The 21,379-nt window shown below is 33.3% G+C and overlaps 1 protein-coding gene and 3 long non-coding RNA genes across 6 annotated transcripts; 3 read left to right on the forward strand and 1 right to left on the reverse strand.

Annotated features, from left to right (window-relative positions):
• The first annotated feature begins 570 nt into the window (after window positions 1–570).
• LOC133202068 (uncharacterized) lies at window positions 571–12,640 on the forward strand. The gene is made up of 3 exons (XR_009723182.1): window positions 571–649; window positions 11,683–11,724; window positions 12,546–12,640. It is a non-coding gene; the product is annotated as an uncharacterized LOC133202068 (long non-coding RNA).
• On the reverse strand, window positions 2,585–8,702 carry LOC133202065 (uncharacterized). Of its 2 annotated transcripts, none has more exons than XR_009723179.1 (4): window positions 8,628–8,702; window positions 8,251–8,344; window positions 8,019–8,093; window positions 2,585–2,620 (listed from the first exon to the last, which is right to left on the reverse strand). It is a non-coding gene; the product is annotated as an uncharacterized LOC133202065 (long non-coding RNA). The 2 variants fall into 2 exon arrangements; XR_009723180.1 differs by lacking the exon at window positions 2,585–2,620 and adding an exon at window positions 7,508–7,589.
• Window positions 12,641–12,747: 107 nt separating the features above from the next.
• Window positions 12,748–18,711, forward strand: LOC133202139 (uncharacterized). Of its 2 annotated transcripts, XR_009723206.1 has the most exons (8): window positions 12,748–12,855; window positions 13,248–13,327; window positions 13,817–13,910; window positions 14,849–14,873; window positions 17,430–17,527; window positions 17,697–17,815; window positions 17,936–18,001; window positions 18,647–18,711. It is a non-coding gene; the product is annotated as an uncharacterized LOC133202139 (long non-coding RNA). The 2 variants fall into 2 exon arrangements; XR_009723205.1 differs by lacking the exon at window positions 14,849–14,873.
• A 1,648-nt stretch (window positions 18,712–20,359) lies between these two features.
• Window positions 20,360–21,379, forward strand: LOC133202035 (kelch-like protein 3). Its single transcript, XM_061337809.1, has one exon. The coding sequence runs from the start codon at window positions 20,360–20,362 to the stop codon at window positions 21,377–21,379; it is 1,020 nt and encodes a 339-aa protein (XP_061193793.1).

Consider the following 21,379-nt stretch of genomic DNA (forward strand, 5'->3'; position numbering starts at 1 on the left):
CGGTCGATGTGTACATTATTTTTTATTTAGCACCAAGATTATAGATTCATATTACAGCTGTATTACGTTTACTTCAACGATTTATAAGAAGGCATACATGTAACAACTACTGTTTGAAAATTTAAAAAAAAAGAAAAAAAAAAGAAGCCATTTTCATGGAAATAAAAATGTATGCACGTTAAAAAAAAAAAACCCACACACCATATTTGCAACAATAATAATGTGCGCCTTAATTGTTCGTAGAAACTTTATTTTTATTTCTCATCGGGAAAGATAACTTCTTTTCTAGTGACAGGAACGAGAACTCTCCTTTGTTGAAACAATAATTATGTTGAAACGCTGGGAGACACGATTATTATTGTGACAGACTACACATTATTTGAAGCGTGAAGGAAATATTATCTTGAGCGTGGAGAAATATTATTTCTAGCGTGACGGCTACAAGCGTTAATGTGAGAGAGATTTGCACACATTATTTGAAGCGTGAAGGAAATATTATCTTGAGCGTGAAGAAATATTATTTCTAGCGTGACGGATACCAAGCGTCTATGTGAGAGAGATCCTTACATGTGGGTTCAGTTGATTTTACTGTTGAAGTGACAGTGATCTCAGTCTTCGACAACAAAAGTTACAAGCAAGGACAAACACGGTAAGAAGTAAACGCCACACCAGCAATGTTTTAAGCTTAAATGTTAAACTGAACAGAACTTTCAAACTTAAATGTTAAGGTATACTGGTGTAGAACTTTCAAACCTAACTTTCTTCTGCAACGGCCCCTAGTTCGAATTTTCTCGTCAGGGAATGAAACCCTAGCCTAGTTTAGCATGTTAAGTAGTTAGTTATTTAGTACAAGTTCATTATTTGTGCTTTTCTAATGACAAAATGTGAATTTTGACAGAAAAACTTTCTTGTTGATGTACATATTGCAAAAGTATTGAAAGAATGTCTTTGCAACATGCAAAAGTAAGTAAATTTGATTTAAAGACTAGGTTTTGTATGTATTCGGAATATAACAAAATGAGCTCTGTGTAACTCTTAAGCTGACTATGCAAGAGGGAATATGATTTGATAAATTTTTTATCACACATTATGCAACCTTTTTGTCAAAATCCTGGTGAGTTCCAAATAAGTTGCATGTGTATATTTATTCTTTTTCGCGAATTTTTCCCTCGCACTTTTGAAATTCAGACATGTGCGCGTGAATTTCTTTCATGCGCGTGATTTAATTCTCTCACGGTTGCTCCTCACAAAGGTGTCATTGTCCACAAGGTATGACTTTTTACACTTGTCTTTTAAGACTGATATTGCTTGTCTGAAAGTATAGAAGTCATGTAGGATCCTAACTTCACGAGTTTTACTAGCCTGTATTGTTGCTTTGGGGCCCACATTAATGTAAATAAAAGGTTGAAAACAATTATAAAGAAAAGAGAAACAAACTCTTTATGCATACTGCTTTACTTCAAATCAAATTCCATTTTTAATTAATTTCCACAATTTCGATTAGAAAAAGTTTTGGATCCTCTTTTATCATAATCCAAAAAGCTATGCCCTATTGTTTTTCTGTGGTGTTAGATACCTCTTGTTTGAAATTTCCACTTGGTTTTTGTAATCTAAGATATTTGTAATGATGACACGATTCAGTATGTCTTGAAGTTCCAATAAGATTTTTACTTGCTATGTGGGCAATAACATCCTGAAGAGTTTGAAGCCTTCAGCAGGGGTTGAAATTGGTAGCCAAAGTCTGGGGCTAATTGTTTTAAGACTTCAAGGGCTACCTAATTTAAATGTAACTATAGTCTGCCAGACTAGCAGACCAGAAAATATTCTTGTGACTTTATTTCTGTTTTCTATGTATGTAAACTGGTTTCTTTTGACTGAAAACTAGTTAAATTTGTTTCTGTTACCGAAGCATTTGAAACTTTTACTTTTGTTGTGTTTTAATTTATTTTGCATTAAAAAATTGTTGGGCTAATAAGTTTGAGGTTTGGGCTACACAGCAAAATGTGCCACGTACGTATCACATACGTTAAACGTATGTGATACATACGTGACTTTACGTACGTATCACATGAAAAAAGCACCACGTACGTTAAACATACGTTTTCACACGTATGAATATCATGCGTGACACGTACGTTACACATACGTATTGACTACCATACGTTACACACGTTGCACACATACGTTATTCATACGGTTCTTGTATGAATAACGTACGTGCAACGTGTGTGTAGCGTACGTTTTGAGAAACATGCGTTTAACATGATTTGTATACACTGCTCATATGATAAATGTTTAAGTACCATACATCTGTCAAACCATGGTTAAACATATGTTTTGAACATTCTTTTTCACACATTGTAAACATATGTGAAACAAAAATAATGTGCAATTAAAATATTCATTTCATGCATTTGACATAATTTTCTTCAAGGGCTTATTTTCTTTTCATCTGTTGAATGATCCACATTTTGAAGGTACATATCTGGATATCCTTTACCTCAAATTTCCTGATCCTAATTGCTCTTTAGGCAATCACAACAAAAGACATATTCATATTTAAGCCAAATTTAATGTTGAGATTTTAACATCAATTCATTCTTCTGCAATTCCCTTTCATCTGTAAAGAAAAAGAAAATATTAAATGAATTTGCACAGTTTTTTTCTGAACATTATTATTTTCCACATATAACTCCACATATAACTCTTGGTCGATTCCCTTTAGAACTAAACAAGAACTGTCCAATTTGGATAAATACCCCCCACTGAGTTTTTCAGAGAAGATGCCAAGTCACTAATACTAGTATTTGAGGATCTAAAAGGTATTCACAATTTGTTTAAACATTAAGAGTTTTCAAGTATTTCTCTGTTGGAAAGTATGGATGCATTATTTATCCATTTTTTCTACAGTACCTGACTATAGGTCAGGATCATGACACATGTACCCTCAGGTCATAAACAATCTTTGTGTGAAGTGGATACTCCCAACATCCAAAATTATTCTCCATAGGAAAGATACAGACTGAACACGAATTATGAACTTTTTCTGTAAGTGACCTTGAACTTGTCCAAATGACCTTGGGTCAAGGTCATGACACACCATCAGGTCATAAACAATCTTTGTGTAAGATGGGAACTCTCCAAGTTTATCCATAAGAAAGATATGGACCAGACACGTATTATGATTTTTTTCTGTCAGTGACCTTGAACTTGCCCAAATGACCTTGGGTCAAGGTGATGACACACCCTCAGGCCATAAGCAATATTTGTGCAAAATGGGAGCTTGCCAAGTTTATCCATAAGAAATATATGGACTGGACACAAATTATGAACTTTTTCTTCCTGTGACCTTGAACTTGCCCAAATGACCTTGGCCATGGGTCAGGGTCATGACACACCCTCAGGTCATGAATAATCTTTGTGTGAAATAGTAGATTCTAATGTTCCTCCGTAAGAAATATATGGACCAGACATGTTTGCACAGACAGACAAACAGACAGATGAACAAGGTGATTCCTACATATTCCCCTAAACTTTATTTGCAGGGGGATAAATATAGTGTCGAATAACTACTACCTTATAATTCTCTACATGACAAATTTAAAATAGAAGCATTGTGAGTGAACTCAGAAAACAAAACTTGTTCATCATAGTCATGAACTTAGTTTGTTTGCTTTAAACTCCTGGCCAGGAGTATTATTTGGATTTTCAATGAATCATTGCATTTTCACTATATGATCAATAAAGCACTGAATTACTTACCCTGAGGCCATAAATTCCATAATTTTAGTAGAAGACTCAATGCTCATTACAATCATGCTAACAGTTTGCTTGATGTCCAGATTTAAAGATTAATGCATTAATTTTGATGGTTTTATATAGCTCCATCCCCTAGGCCCCAGGGGGAGCAGGGACCATGAAATTTGCTATTTTTGTTCCCATTCACCCACATATGCAGCATTTATTTATGCCAAAAGTGGTCAATATGAGTTCAACAGTTTTAGAGAAACTGAAAATGTTCAAATTTTACAAGACAATGCACAGTGAATGATGATGGACAAAAACAGATAGCAATAAGTCATGACTGACTCAGGTTACTTTTAAATTAGTTTTAAAAAACATTTTTTTGTGATTATGTCAGCTCAGGTGAGCTAATATAAAATATTGCTTATCACTGATATAAATGACAACAGTTAAATTTTAGACATAACCATGTGTCTGACAATTCTATATAATAATACAAGAGGCCCACGGGCCTTATAGGTCACCAGAGTATCGTGTAACAACTTTCCAACAATTGAATTTGGTTTGTATTTTGCACCAGAGGCCATGTAATTCACAATTTTGAAAGAGGCACTATTGCTCATCATAACTATACAGTTAGCATGCTTACTTTGATTACTTAATATCCAGAGGCAGAGCAGAGGAAGAAGGAAGATCAGGATCAACAAAATAATTAGTCTAGTATTCACTATCAACTCAGAAATTGAGTTCTAATCTGTCCCCCACTTAACACTATCACCATGCAGCCTATTAACAAACTATTAGTACTTCTGTACTATTTTTAAACCCATATTAAGATCTCTAGCATTGACCTCTCTTATGGTCTTTGAAGAACTTTTAATAAGATAAGTTATTTTTGTCTCATTTTTATCTATCTATTACTTACAGGTCTATCTGATTATTAAAACTAAGAAAGTACTTTTTTAATTATACGATAAACATTCTTGCATAATTATCTTATTCTATTAACCTTTCAAATACATTATTTACAGTGATTAATTATCAAAGGTAAATGGTAAAGGGGAATAACTTCTCTCAGTAGTATACAAATTAATAGAGCCCTGCCCAGGACCAGAATGCTTAGACGAATGGTCCAGATGTTTAAAAATCTGGTAGAAATACGCTTACTCATATCATTTAAACTTTTACTCAGTTTGCTTCCGATATGCCCAGAAGCAGAGAAGAATTTCACAGGTACAATGCATTTTCACTACAGATTCAACAAAGCCTTACCCTAACACCAGAACCCAAGACCAAGGGTCAAGAAAATTACAAATTTGGAAGAGTTACCCTCATCATCAATACTATGGACTTCAAAGAATTAACACTTTTCCACTATATTATCAAAAGCCCCCCCCCCCCTCGTTATGCCAGAACCCCTGACCCTAGAACCACAAGATTTAAAAATTCTGTTCGAAGCTCCCATTTTCATCATAGCTAAGCAATTTATTTATCAGCTCGACACTAAGGAGCCGACAGGATTAATTAATGATTAATTAATAGAATTAATGCTTTTTCACTATATAATCAATAGAGCCCCCCCCCCTCTCCTCAAGAACCCCAAAAAATGAGGCGATATATTTAAAAATTTTGGAAGAGGAATCCGTGTCTATCATAATCATGCACTTAGTTTGTTTAAATAATCTCCAGAAGCAGAGAAGAAGATTTTCAAAGAATCAATGCATTTTCACTATATAATCAATAGAGCACCGCCCTAACACCAGAACCCCTGACCCTGGGGCCATGAAATTCACAATTTTGGAAAAGGCATCCTTATGCATCATAACCATGCACTTAGTTTGTTTAAATAATACCCAGGAGCAGAGAAGAAGATTTTCAAAGAATGAAAGCATTTTCACTATATAATCAATAGAGCCCCGCCCTAACACCAGAACCCCTGACCCTGGGGCCATGAAATTCACAATTTTGGAAAAGGCATCCTTATGCATCATAACCATGCACTTAGTTTGTTTAAATAATACCCAGGAGCAGAGGAGAAGATTTTCAAAGAATTAATGCATTTTCACTATATAGTCAATAGAGCCCCGCCCTAACACCAGAACCCTGCCCCTGGGGCCATGAAATTCACAATTTTGGAAGAGGCACTCTTGCTCATCCTAACTATGTACTTAGTTACTGAATTTAATACCCAGGAGCAGAGAAGAAGATTTTTCAAAGAATCAATGCATTTTCACTATATAATCAATAGAGCCCCGCCCTAACACCAGAACCCCTGATCCAGGGGCCATGAAATTCACAATTTTGGAAGAGGCACTCTTGTTCATCCTAACTATGTTCTTAGTTACTGAATTTGATACCCAGGAGCAGAGAAGAAGATTTTCAATGAATAAATGCATTTTCACTATATAATCAATAGAGCCCCGCCCTTACACCAGAATCCCTGCCCCTGGGGCCATGAATTTCACAATTTTAGAAGAGGCACTCTTACTCATCATAACTATATACTTACTTAGTTTATTTAATACCCAGGAGCAGAGAAGAAGATTTTCAAAGAATTAATGCATTTTCACTATATAATCAATAGAGCCCCGCCCTAACACCAGAATCCCAGACCCTGGGGCCATGAATTTCACAATTTTAGAAGAGGGACTCTTACTCATCATAACTATATACTTAGTTAGTTTATTTAATACCCAGGAGCAGAGAAGAAGATTTTCAAAGAAATAATGCACTTTCACTATATGATCTATATAGCCCCGCCCTAGCACCAGAACCCCTGACCCTGGGGCCATGAATTTCACAATTTTGGTAGAGGACTTAATGCTCATTACAATCATGCCAACAGTTTGACTGCTTGATGTCCAGGAGTAAAGAAGAAGATTTTTAAAGATTGCATTAATTTTGGTGGTTTTAGCCCCACCCCTCAGGCCCCAGGGGGGCAGGGACCATGAAATTCACAATTTTTGTTCCCCTTCACCCATAGATACTATATGCCAAATTTGGTTGAAATTGGTTGAGCGGTTCCAGAGAAGAAGCTATAAATGTTCAAAAGTTTGCGACCGACGAACGACGTACGACGACGGACGAAAACGGATAGCAATAGGTCACCTGAGTTTACTCAGGTGACCTAAAAACTTACCCTCAGCATAAATCTTTCAAAGTTTGGCATGGACCTATTTGTTTTTGTGTCTGTTCGAAGTATATACATGTACTTCTTGTCCTTGAGGTAAAAAAAAAATATGTTAAAAAAAACTGCATTTCAGACTTGTAAAGCAAAACAAACAAGATGAAAAATTACTTATTTTACTGATAACATTTAACATTTTCTTCTCTTGATTGAAATGTATAATGCACATCATTACCATGATTATATGATATGTAATTGCAAGTCTAAAAGCAATGGGATCAGAAAATGATTTCTTTCTTAAGAGTATTACCATAATGCTAGTAAAACTATCAGAATCTGTTTTGAAGTCCAGTCATGGCATTTAGGTGTTTACATAGGAGATGCATTTGAGCTTCAGCTACCATCCTGGAGTGTACATTTAAAATCACATAAAAAATCACAATCTCAAAATATATTATTAGTATTCATAAGGATGAAAAAGGCAAAGACATCTGAAAAATAAGTGTTACACCCTATTATTGCCCTAAAAGATATTAATTTCCTCTACATGCTCTATGAAGAAATACATGGGGTGGATGAAACTTTTCAATCAAGGGTTTTATTTGCATCTTATTGGTAGGCTAAAAAATATATTTACAGTGTTGATTCACTCCTGGGCTGTGGTGCTTTGTCAACATTTTCTTAATTATTTGGTAAACTAAGTCTACATTGTTATACACTGAAATAAAAGAAACAAACCCATTAGTTTACATGCAACACAATCTGAAATATAAAGTAATTAAATAACTGTTGATGTTATGTATTCCTCACCGTTATAGGGCAGTGGTTCTGGAGAAGAAGTCGAAAATGTGAAAAGTTTACAGACAGACGGACAGCTAGACAGACAGACTACAGACAAAATGTGATCAGAAAAGCTCGCTTAAGCTTTCAGCTCAGGTGAGCTAAAAACAGATAGCAACAGGTCATGACTGACTCAGGTTACCTAATTAGTTAAAACATTTTTTTTTTTTTGTGATTACATATAAGTCAGCTCAGGTGCAAATATTGCTTATCACAGATGTAAATACAACAGTAAAATTTTAGACATAACCATATGTCTGACAATTAAATTCTATATAATACATGTAGATTTAATAATAGAACTTACCCTCAGCATAAATCTTTCATAGCTTGGCATGGACCTATATGTTTTTGTGTCTGTTCGAAGTGTATACTTTTTGTCCTTGAGGTAAAAAAAATTGCATTTCAGACTTGTAAAGCAAAACAAACAAGATGAAAAATTACTTATTTTACTGATAACATTTAACATTTTCTCCTCTTGTGATTGAAATGTAATGCACATCATTACATGTTATCTGTAATTGCAATAAGAGTATTACCATAATGCTGGTTAAACTTTCAGAATCTGTTTTTGAAGTCCAGACTTGGCATTTAGGTGTTTACATAGGAGATGTCAGAGCTTCAGCCACCATCCTGGGGTGTACATTTAAAATCACATAAAAAAATCACAATCTCATTAAAATACATTATTTTTATTCATAAGGACTGTATGAAAAAGACATCTGAAAAATAAGTGTTACACCCTAATTGCCCTAAAAGATAATTTATATTTCCTCTACATGTTTTGTAAAGAAATACATATGGGTGGGTGGAACTTTTTCCATCAAAGGTTTTATTTGCATCTTATTGATAGGCTAAAAATAATCAGTTACAATAAATATTTTTTATAGGCCTAACAGAATGTTTTAAACTTCACCTGAATTTTGATATAGTGTGCCAGTGTTGATTCACACCTGGGCTGGGGTGCTGACCAAGACAGCTGACTGCGTCAATATTTTCTTACCTAGTTTACATTACGTTATACACTAAAATAAAAGAAACACGTTCGTTAGTTTACATGCAACACAGTCTGAAATATAAAGTAATTAAATAACTGTTGATGTTGTATATTCCTCACCGTTATCCTAGCCTAACTCCAGACTGTAGTGCAGACGTCAGACTTCTTACCAGTGACGTCACCGGTAACGTAAATAATAATTGGAGGTGAAAATTCCGGAACGTATAATTTAAATATTTTATTGTTATACGGACGCTACCTACTGCATAATTATCTAATATATATTTATGTGAATTCCATTTGAGTTTGTTGTGAAATTATCGTGATTTTCTTTCTTTTTTTTTTTTTTAATTCAGCTTTTGCTCCTGAATTCGGAATGATTATATCTACCGATGATCGAGTTCAATTTTATGTGCCTCTACCGATATCCGATATACATATTACGAGATTAGTGTACTTGTAGTTGTATGTAGACTATGTTTTTACTGCTCTAAGAGTAAACTATACACCAATGCGAACTGATTACTCCATGACAGACATGCAAGTGGACGTAAGGTAAACAATGTGAAATAAATTGGAACATTAAAGACGCAAAACACGCACAACAAGTCAACAACGCACACACCTGTGAGCTTTCAGAGGTGATTGGGTTTAACACTGTTTAATCATAGATCATGATATGATATTATTTTTTGAAAAAAAAAGTTGAATCTTTAAAACATATTACAGTATAATCATTAAAATCCAGACAACTTATGATCTAGAGTCCCGTTTTAAGAGGGATTTTATACTTAGACCAAGTTGGTTGCAATACTCTGTTTCATGAATTACACATTTACAGGTTATTGATTGTTAACGAGGTTCGCTCCTGAGCTTTTGAGCAGATTTTTATCTTAACCTATATTTCAAAAATTCTGCATAATGTTTTAATTCTTACAATAAATTTGGATTCTACAATGCCAATTTAACTATATTCAGTTAAAACTCCATGATTAAATTCAATACCAAAAGCATTGAATGAGGAACTATATTTTGTGGCGGAAGGTTTTCTTTAGAAGAAAATGATCATTTTTTCTCTTTCGAAGTATTAAAAGTATGTTAAGTTTGGATTCCTATTTTTACATACAGTCTGCACATATAGTTATTTTGTGCAGTGGGTTGTTTTATACTGGTCCTAAATTATCTATTAAATAAACTGTCATGAATTCTATCATCATATTTGATAAATATAGCAAATACATTGTGAAAATGAAGGAAAAAAAAATAGCCCTAATTTAAGCTTAAAATTAGCACTATTTTGGGAATATCTAAAAATTAACATCACAGACCCCAACTTTTAATATTCTTTTATGAATATATACTATATTTTAACCATTCTTCTTAAATTCAGTAAAATGTCATTACTTTTAAATGATTTTTTTGCTTGTTAAATTTTTAATGCCAGAAAAAAATGAAAATGTTTGAGTGCAAAAAGGTCAAATAATTGAACATGCGGAGTAATTTGAAAATTTCTTCGTTGTCACAAATTTTAGTGTGTCTATTTAAGATGAAATAAGACTGTTTTTGTTCCCATAATTTATTTGAACAAAAATATTGGAGGAAAAACTTTAAAAATAGATGTATGTGTAAGACGTATTTACAGTGCAAAAAGGTCAAACTAAATGCTCTGTAGTGCCAAAAGAAGCGCATTGACCCCCATTTTTTGTTTTGATTTTTAATAAAGCTATGTGTATAAATTCTAAAAATATACTTGGTAAAAAATTCTCATTACTTTTGATGGCAGGATCCAACCTCCTTAAACATTATCTTGATTAGTTCTCCAAATTCACTTTGAACTATTAAGTTAAAAAAAGTATTTGGTCTGAGTACTTTTGAACAAAAAGTTCCTGTGTATTTGAAAATGTCACCAATTTAAGAATATTATAATCCCAGCAACAATAAAACTTTTAGGGATTTTTTTCACTTACTGACTAAAATTCAATACTAATTTTCCTAATTAATTAAACGAAATTGAAATTAAAAAAAATAAAAAGGGATTGAATTTAATTATAGTTGACCTACATTTATTGTACATGTATCTAAAAGTACCATTAATATAGAAAATATACAGCCTTCTCAAACACAGCTAGTTTTTCACACACATGTAAAACAATTTTTATTAACATACATGTAACGTAGCTGATAATATACTTGTCATTAATGTTCATGTAATATGTGGTTTATAATACATGTAAACCGTGCATATATTAACGTATGTGTAACGTGTGGTTGATAATAAATGTAAACCATGTGTGTGAAATATGTGTAATGTATGGTTTATAATACACATATAAACCATGCGTTTATTAACGCATGTGTAACATATGGTTGACAATACATATGTAAACCACGCGTTCATTAACGTACGTTTAACGTGTGGTTGACAATACACATGTAAACCATGCATTTATAAACGTACGTGTAACGTATGGTAGCACATACCATATGTTACACGTACGTGAAACGTACGTAACACATACGTGTATTCCAACCGCACGTTTCACGTACGTTATGTGAAACGTATGTTGTCACATGCATGTTATCCATACGTTGTACCACGTACGTGAAACGTGCGGTTGGAATACACATATGTGTTACGTATGTTTCACATATGTGTAACATATGGTATGTGCTATCATACGTTACACGTACGTGGCACAATTAGCTGTGTAGTTAGTTTGAGCTTTGGGCTAGATATTTTTAATGATCAGTAACCGCTGTGCTAGTGAATTTTCCAGGAAAATATCAACCCTTACCTTCAGACAAAACACTTAAATTTTGAGAGTGGGCTAATAATTATTTGCAACCCTGAATGACCCTGAGAGTAAAGCATATGGTATAAGAAGTTTCTTATCATTAACATTGTAAATGTATATTTAGTTATATACTGTTGAAGTGAACTGGGTGTTATATGTATTGCATTCCTTATTTGTAGTTTTACAAAGATTATAAGCTGAAGTGAAGATGATTGGGCAAGGTAAGTGATATTTAAAATCAAAGTACTCAGAAGTATAGAGAGCAGAGCTCATTTACAGAATAGTGAACATTGAATTTATCACATGGATCGTTCTGGGGTCTTACACCATGTACATTGATGCAGCAAGGACAAACGTTTATGCTCAGATGAGTCCTCAGTGGGAAGTTCTGCATCAAAGTGTACCACAGGTCGCGTGCTCCCTGCATTAGTGTTATCCTGGTTATGCTACCTTTATTTTTAGTATGTGCTACAGACACTGAGGGGGACCGGATGAAAACCTTTTGCATACATGCATCTTTTAAAACCATATTAATAAATCGTAGTACATCATGGCACATGTGAGAAACCAAAGTACATTACCATTAATTTTGTTTGTTAAGAAAATTTATCAGTTTACTTTACTTTGTTTAATTTTAGTGTTGTATTGTCTCAAAAACGTCTGAGCATATACATACTTTTTTTAAACTTGTAAATTTGATTTGGCAGTGAGGAAGCAGCATATCCAGTTGAACACCCTGACAAAAAGGCAATTATTGCTCTAAGAGTAGAGCAATGAGCCTGGCTCAAAATTACTGTTCTGCTGTTGCTTTATCAGAATAAGCTGTTGATTCCTTTTCAGCATTGTCTTTAGTCTGATCAGCAGTGTATATCTTATGAATAATGGACATTTGCAATGTTTTGTTTTGATATACAGTTAAACTTCATTATTCTAGGGAAAATCGGGAAAATCCTCTAGATCATGTTCTTGTATAAGCTGAACTGTCGATTATGTAATAAAATGATCAGTACTTTATGCTAAAAGGTTTCTTTTTCTCTTTTAGATATACTTGAAAAGATAAAAGAATTGTTTTATAAGGGTTTTAACTACCGTTTAATCCATTATTTGATCCAGAGAAACCATAACTGTGACATAAGATATTATAATACAAAATTTAAAAAAATATTTTTGGAAGTCTGGTTATGTATCATGACTTTTAATCAAATACATAAATTGTCATTCAATGATGATGCTTCTATGTGATTAAAATATTTTGCAGTTATAATTGCCTAACAAGGAAAGTTCTACCTAGACTTGGTTTGAAAAGGAGGCTTGCAGACATTGCTTTTGATGAAATATTTGATATTGCACAGGTAATAATTTTATTTCTTAGAAAATTCATAAATATAAAGGTGCACGTGCATGTTAAATATTTCTGTTCTTTTAACTGTTATTAAGTACCCGGTAATTCTTCAATGAAAGTTTAGAACACAATGATTAACTTATTTGTTGGATGTATATGTATGAAAGATGTGTGGAATTTGACATATTTTAGTGGAATTCATATCCCTGATGTCTTTTCAGCTCTAAATCATCACTGTTGCCAAAATTTAAAATTACATACATTACACATGTACATGTATTTAAGGAGAAAAAGTATACTATTAAATTCGGAAAATTATGCTAAAACTTGCATATATTAATTAAAATACACATAAAATTGTATAGAGCAAACCTTATACATGAAATTTACAATATTCTGTAGAGAGAAATACTGAATGGATGTTCAGGTGCTGAAAGTCTAAGAAGAATTATAAAAATGAAACACCAGCTGAATATTACCAGGTAAGTATATAATCAAAGTCAGTCCATTCCTCCATCCATGATTAAATACATCCAAACATGCAAATATTTTGATGTTATACTTTCATGTAAATTAGTTGAATCTGATTCATTGAGAAACATTTGATAAAAACACTATATTCCAATGACTGATTAAACCATGCCCATCCAATGCAACAGAATGTAGCAACAGTTAGCATTAAAAATGATGAGTCATGTTCCCAAAAATTGCTGACTGCATGGAATCTATAAGCATGTATAATTATATTTCATGAACCATTCAGTAAAATACCCGGGTATAACAAATATTTTGGTCTTTCAGTTGAGAGTTGTATTGAAAAATTTCACCCTTCAAAAAGCATTGTTAAGACTGGCTGAGCCTTGGTTGGTGGTGGTTCTCTTGGGCTCAAAAGTTATAATGTTTGCCCTCAAAAATAGACAATAATTGTAAAATTTTAATACATTAAATGAAATAAATGTTTAATGATACAGGTCCATAGCAAGAGATATAGTTCGTCTTTTGGATGAAGATGGGATAAAGAGAAGGAAGCAGAGAAGACTGAGAAGAAGGCAATACTTTAGTAAGGTATAGACCGAAGACTGAAAGAAAAATTATGAAACATTGATCATCTCAGTATTTATTAATGTATTAATTTCATAAATGTTACAAAATTCAGCACTTCAAAGCTTGAAAAATAATTCTGCAAGAAAAAAAGTGAAATATACCTTGTACATGTACTGTACAGCAGGTTAAAATCGCAATTTTTTAAATTTGTAGTAAATCGGGGTTGTTTGAATTTGCAGAAAGGAAATGTTATTAATTCAGCACTGCAAGTATTTTCCTTGCGTATTATGTCATGTCGTTTCTGAACCCGATTAAATATAACGAAATATCAGATTAATACCAATTTGAAGTCAAAGCGTTGTCACGCATCCTGATGATTTTAATTTTTTCCCTTGTTTTTTTTCCTTTCCCTTCTATTGGTAGTTACGTTGAACTGTTAGTATAACTAAATAAATGTGTAACCTTTGTTTTTACTAGGTAAGTGCCTCGATTAAAGGTAATAAGAATAAGTAATAAGCACATGTAAAGGTTAACTCTGTGTGATTCGTGGATAATGACCTTGCACCTCTTTTGGGTGGCACTATTAAATATAAGTTATAGAATTATATTTATTAATTATTATTAATTAAATTAAGCTTCAAAATCACGAACAACTACATGTAAGTGATTAAATTGATCCATAAACCTTCATTATTAGCTAGACGGTCTACATCAGTTTCTCCGCTATATTAATTACTGCTTTTATGTTTGCAATGAAACACAGAGAGAATTAAAGAATCTAACCACAGATAATAGTAATATTTCAATTTATCATTTTTTTTTAAAGAATTATTCACTATATGATATTGAGGGGTTCTTATTTCTGCGAATATTATTTCCGCGAGCTAATTTCCTGCTGTACAGAATATGAAAGTCAGGGACAATTATTTATACCATATTTGTACAATGTGTATTTATAGGGTCCAAATTTTGTTTGGCATTTGGGTAAGTGTAATATTGCCTTCTTTTGGCTCATGAATGAAGAGTCAAAATCAATCCTGTTATTTATTTATTTATGTAACTTTTACAATTTGATAAGATGAAAAGTAGGTTGTGTAATTTATTTTTAGCTCACCCCGATGATGTCGAGATGAGCTTATGCTTTACTGTTGGTGTGGGTGTTAGCGTCACATCCCTGTAAAAGTGTTAGGAGCAAGTCCATTTGGAAACTATAAGCCCTACCTGGACCAAACTTGCAGGAATGATGCATCTAGGGATGGACACTACCAGACTTGCATCAGATGCTGGATCTTATTTACATTTTTCAGATGATTGACAAGGTTAATGTTTTTGAAGCAGCTTCATTCCTATACATGTCCATGTTACTATAAGCCCTACTTGGATCAAACTTGCATGGATGATGCTGGGATGTACACTACCCTTTCTGCTTCAAATGCTGGATTTGCCCTATATTTTCCAGATGAGTGAATTTTAGCCATACTTTAACTAAATTAGAATGGATGATGCTTCTAAGGATGGACACTCCAAGGCTTGGTAGAGATTGGGGCATCAGTGTTTCACAAACATATCATTTATTTTATAGTAGATATCTGTCCTAAATGTCAGTCATGTCAAGAAAAGATATTTGAAATAGGTTTGAAATGCTTTAAAATTAAACAAATATATCAAATGTCTTAACTTCTTATGAGACACCTGCAAGCAGAAATTAAACTGTTATTCCAAACATGAAACTGCATTTATAGATGGATATGACAAACTAAAGCCATATGGTATAAGCATTCATGGTTGCATTGATGGGTATGATTTGTTGTTTTGTTTGATTAATTTAAACATTCCACACTAATGATCAATGTATTCAAATACAATATGTTAAGTTATTTTTTTTTTTAAAGTAATTTCATGTGATTTTCGTAGTTTCATGTCTAAAACTTTTAATATTCTTTTGGACTGTATAATTGTGGACATATTGTTTTTGAAGCATTTCCTTTTCAATTAAAAAGATTTTTTGACGTGGTTTTATTTAATGTTAGTTCTACATGGATTTCTCATAAAAGTATAATAATTTCTGAAATCAAATATTTTACTTAGATAAAAAAAGAAACCATCAAAATTTTAAATATTTTTTAAAAGCTCAAATGTGGTTTTCTAATTAAATTCTGTCCATCTGTCTGCTTGTCTGTCAGTATGCATTTAGCATTTCATATTTCTCAGAACCCTGGACCAATTTTAACTTGCCACAAAGCATCCTTGGGTGAGGGTTTTTTTTTCTTCCAGATGAACCATGCTCTTATACAGGGATTAGTTGAAAATATAGTGAATTAAAAAAAAAAACTTCCTCTCAAGAACCACTGGACCAGATGTAAAAGTTTCCTGACATAGTGTATATTCATTTATTTTTTCAATTATTATACCCCCACTCCAAATTAGAGGGGGGTATACTGTTTTACCCTTGTGTGTCTGTCCGTCTGTCCGTAACAAATTTTGGTCGCAGTTTTCTCAGCAACTACTCATTGCGGATGCTTGAAAATTTAGCACACTCTTTGTTTAGGTATGCCATGTGGTGGGATTCATTTTTATACGAATCTGATGTCAACTTCTTGTTTATCCGTGTGTCTGTCCGTACCATACATAAGAAATTTTGGTCGCAGTTTTCTCAGCAACTACTCATCGCAGATGCTTGAAATTTTAACTCGCTCATTGTTTAGGCATGCTTTATGTTGCGAATCATTTTTGTACAAATCGATGTCAATTTCCTGATTATTACTGTGTCTGTCCATAACTGAACTTGTGTATTCACAACAGAGCGGGGGTATTATTAGTGAGCACTGGCTCACAGACTTCTTGTTATCTCTAGTTGTCTCTAGGGTTATGGTGGGACAGGATCATTCAAAGTTTTACATAGGAAAATATATTACCGTAGGTAAATATATATATAAAAAAAAAATCTTTTGAAGGAAAGCAGCAGAGCCAATCGGTGGCGGATCCAGGTATCTTGGAAAAGGAGGTGGGGTGCTGACCAGTTTGGGATTGGGGTAGAGGCCCACAGCCACACCCCAAAAAAATATGATTTCTTAAATCTTATGGATATTTTGACACAAAAGGGGGGCCCAGGCCCCCTCTAAATCTGCCACTGCCGATGATTAGTCTTGTTCAAATAGAAGCATTTCATATCTGATATTTTTATGCCCCACCATGAATATGGCCAAAACATATATCATTTGCCATGTCTGTCTTCCGTACTTTGCTCTTTCCAACTTCTGTCTTTCCATCCTTCCATCATGTTCTTCCATCACACTTTTTAATAAGTTAAGGGTTTTAAAAATCTGGTATATTTACTTTCATGAGAAAGACTTGAATTTATTTGTTTAATCTGCTGTATTGCAGATGTTGTTTTAAATTATTGATGGGATCAACAACATTCACATAAATGGAAAACTTTCGACTACAAAATCTAATTTCTTATTTTGCATATATATAAGAGAAAAATATAGTGTCTTTCTGAGATTGTACCACTTCTGTATTTTCAATTTATTTTGAAAGATTTTCCAGACAGTTGATATGGCTGGAAGCAGATGTGACTAATAAAAGACCGGAGGTTGTAGCAGAATACTTCCTGAATGCAGTTCATACTATGAAAGGTATAGTGACAGAATCACCAGGTACTATGTTTAATGACAAGTTACAATTGCAAGTGTGCTTCAAGAAATGTCAATTGATTTCTGAAATTAAGCCACCAAAATTTCAAAATACTTGTTATGAATTAGAAGGGAAGGCATATATTGATAACATCATAGTCTGTCTTTTAAGGTTGTCCTCAAAAGATAAGAGCTGATCCTGGCACAGAAAATGGGATCATCGCAACATTCCAAACATTTCTTAAGACAGATCCAAGTGCAGTGTCTTTTGGAACTTCGACTGCAAATCAGGTTAGCATTGTACATGTTTTAAACAGCTCCACACCCCCAAAACACACACAGATAACATTTTCTGGAAAGAAAATCATATGTCCAAGTTTTAATAACGTTTTTTACAAACATTAATTGTAGAGAATTGAAAGATTTTGGGGCATTTTAAGGCAAATGAAAGCAGATTTCTGGATGGATCATTTCAAAGTAAGTTGTTGCCACATCTGAAATATTACAAAAATGTTTCTCTTAATTTATTTAGGAAAACAAGTATTTTACTGACAAAAGTTACATTTTACAGTGTGTTAAAGCTGAACACGACTCGTAAATAGGCATACGCCATTTTCGATATTACTATCTTAGATATCAGCACCAGGGTATACTCTTCGGATTCGTTACACGTGACTGCTTTATTGTCACGGGTATCGGTGTGGAATGGCGACCCATGTTTGTGCTGGTTATCACGCATTCCCTTTGTTTACATTTTATTGCAGTTGAGTATATTTGTGTTTGTTTGTATACTGCGCTGACCTGTGTAACTGTTGTAAATCTCTTTGGTATCTTACTCTCCTGCATTATTTAGAAGAAGCACACAGTTATTTTGTCGCTACCAAGTGTTGTATAGCATACGTCCGTCTACACCGATGATGATTGATTACATTGAACAGTGACCAAGTGAGCGACTCTATATATAGGGGCCCTCAGATACAGCCCGAGTCCAATCAAATATGTCGGACGCATTCTTTTTACGAAGCGTGTTCAGCTTTAACTATGCATGTACTTCGTTTATGGTAATATGTGCATAGTAAATATAAAAAAATACGAAAATATATCTTGGGAATTTATTATTAGGGATTGGTGTATGAAGAACTGCTGGAAATAGGAAATCCTCTACATAAGTATGTATAGATGAAAAAGGAGTTCAGATGAACCTCTTTGAAAAGAAATATTAGATGTACATGTCTATTTATTTTGTCTTGGATAAGAATGATACCCTGTCATTGATAATAAAGTGTCATCTATATCTCTGTAAATGGCAAGATAGTTACATGTACTGGCTTATAGCAGGAAGAAATACTTTGTTCAAAATCTAGAAATACTATAGATATATGCCCCCTTATCTTTTTTTTTAAACTTTAGAATATCAATTTCATTCATTGATATTTTCTCTTTATGTTAGCAATATTTTTTTGATACCTGATGTATTATGTTATACTTATTGTACTTCAAGGATGCTCTGTTTTCATTTCCATCAAGGATAAAAGAAGTGAATGTGTATAATTAACTGAATTTCTCAGCAATATTTTTTAGAGGGGAGAGTTGAAATAAGCTTTTCACACCTTATCTATAGGCCCACTATAAAACACACTGAAATGTATTGATTAAAGCTTTTAGTATAATGAGGAAATTTAGAATGAACCACTCTTACTTCATATATATATTTGAACAATATAGTATTTATTTGACTCTTTATGCCCCCAAAATAAAAAATTTCATATTTCACAGGTGTATTCCTTGTTACAAAATCTTTGGGTACCACCAAATTTGACCTCGTGACCTTGACCTTGTAGTGTGACCTTGTAGTGTGACCCACTTTTACAAAAAATTGCCAAACTTTAACCTTGGCCATAACTTTTGAACAGTTGGTGCTAGGGCTTTCACACTTAATATGTGTTTTGTTATTTAAGTTTATAGTCTTCATCATGATTCTTTAATAGCCTTGTGTATATACTTGTACATTATATATGTTTAATTAAATACATGAAGTAAATATGTAATGATATTTGTTTGTTTGAATCCTCATTGAAAGACTTGTATATTTGTGTTGCTTGAAAAAAGAGGGCATGCCATTTTAAGCAGTCAGTTGGTCTGATCAGTATCAGGCCCGTAGGAAGCAATTTCACTTTGAGGGGGCACAACCATACATTTTCAGTTGGGGGGCACTATCAACTACCAAAATTCCTTGACAAGCAAAAAAAAAAAAGGTCATCGGACGTTATTATTGAGGGGGCACAAGCATATAGTAGCTACATGTATATTTTCTATAGTACATTGTATTCTATATATTGGCAAAATTATTGGGGGGTGGGGGGGGGGAACTGGCCCGGTTCTTACAGCCATGAGTATCTTGAGAATCTCTTGATTGATCGTCATCAAACTTATAAACTGGTCCCCCTCTGGATAAGTTAAGAGGTTGGAAGGTCGAGGGTCAAACTATTAGTTATATGTTACCGTTATATGTACTGGCAAAACATCAAGTAACAATGAAGGAAAGATTAAAGATAACTAGCTTTTATAAATTTATTGTACAATTCCCTTACATTCATATGAATTTAACATCACTTCTATGTGTAATTCATGTACACGTTTTTTTTTTCAGACACATTTGTTAGATCAGGCAATGAATCCTACTTTGTATGTTCCTATAAACATCTACCGAGTAATCAGTGTATACATATTGTTACAGTAAGATGAGGTCAAGGTGACTTTCCATTAACCATTGTGACCTAAGCATAGTCATTTTGTCTTAATATATGAAGCTATTTCGTATTTCAGACTACACAAATGTCAGTTCTTGGGAGAAAGTTAATACAAGCCTTCAGAGACCAGAGACTTTGCGACGTAAAGTTAAAGCTTCAAGATAATTCCATCATTGAAGCCCATAAAATTGTATTAATTCTTGGATCAAAATGGTTTGAGGCCCGGCTTTGTGGAAAGTGGAATCATGCCAGTGATGAATCAAACATAACTCAGTTTGATGTTCATTCTATTCAACATACAAAGGAAATGTTAGAGTTCTTGTACACTTCTGAAATACACATTACTTTAGATAATGTAGAAGAGATTTACCAGATTGCTGACTATTATAGTGTTACTGAACTTATGGAAAAATGTTGCATATTCTTAGAACAAAACATATCAAAAAATACTGTTCTTAAAATTTTAACTATTTCTCATGAAAACAGCATAACGGATATCAAAAACAAAGGCCTTGAATTTTTAGACAAACACATTGAAGAAGTATTAAGTATAACTACTGAAGAATTCCAAGAAATTCCTCTGGAATTACTCTTGAATATTGTTAAAAGAGACAGTCTCTGCATACATGAGGAACTTCTATTTAATCACATCAATCTTTGGACTAAAAAAGTTAAAGAAGAAGACATTCCCCACACCTGGCATGACATAAGTCCCTTTCTAAGGTTCGGAATGATGTCAATGGACTTTTTTTTGGAAAATATTGTTAATAAAGGCATAATTGACAATGAATTATCTTTGAAGATCATGGTGTACTTTTCAACAGTTGAACAACAACCAGTACCAGAACAGCACTCCAAGATAAGATGTCTAATAACAGACCAGGACATAATTATCAATCGCTTTTTACGTCACAGTCTACATCCTACATGGGTTGTTGATAATTCCCTAAATGGGGACAGGATATCATTCACTATAAACTTAGATACTTTCTATTTAAGAGGAATATTTGTTTACGGTACAGAGACTGTATGTGAAGCAGGTCTTTTGGTTTCCATGTATCTTTATACTGGAAATGGCCAGCTTTTAGGAAAAAGCCAAACTTAG

The sequence above is a fragment of the Saccostrea echinata genome, unplaced genomic scaffold (assembly GCF_033153115.1).
Source record: "Saccostrea echinata isolate AGI-Se365-2 ecotype Australia unplaced genomic scaffold, CSIRO_AGI_Sech_v1 ptg000046l, whole genome shotgun sequence".
NCBI classification, from domain to species: domain Eukaryota; kingdom Metazoa; phylum Mollusca; class Bivalvia; order Ostreida; family Ostreidae; genus Saccostrea; species Saccostrea echinata.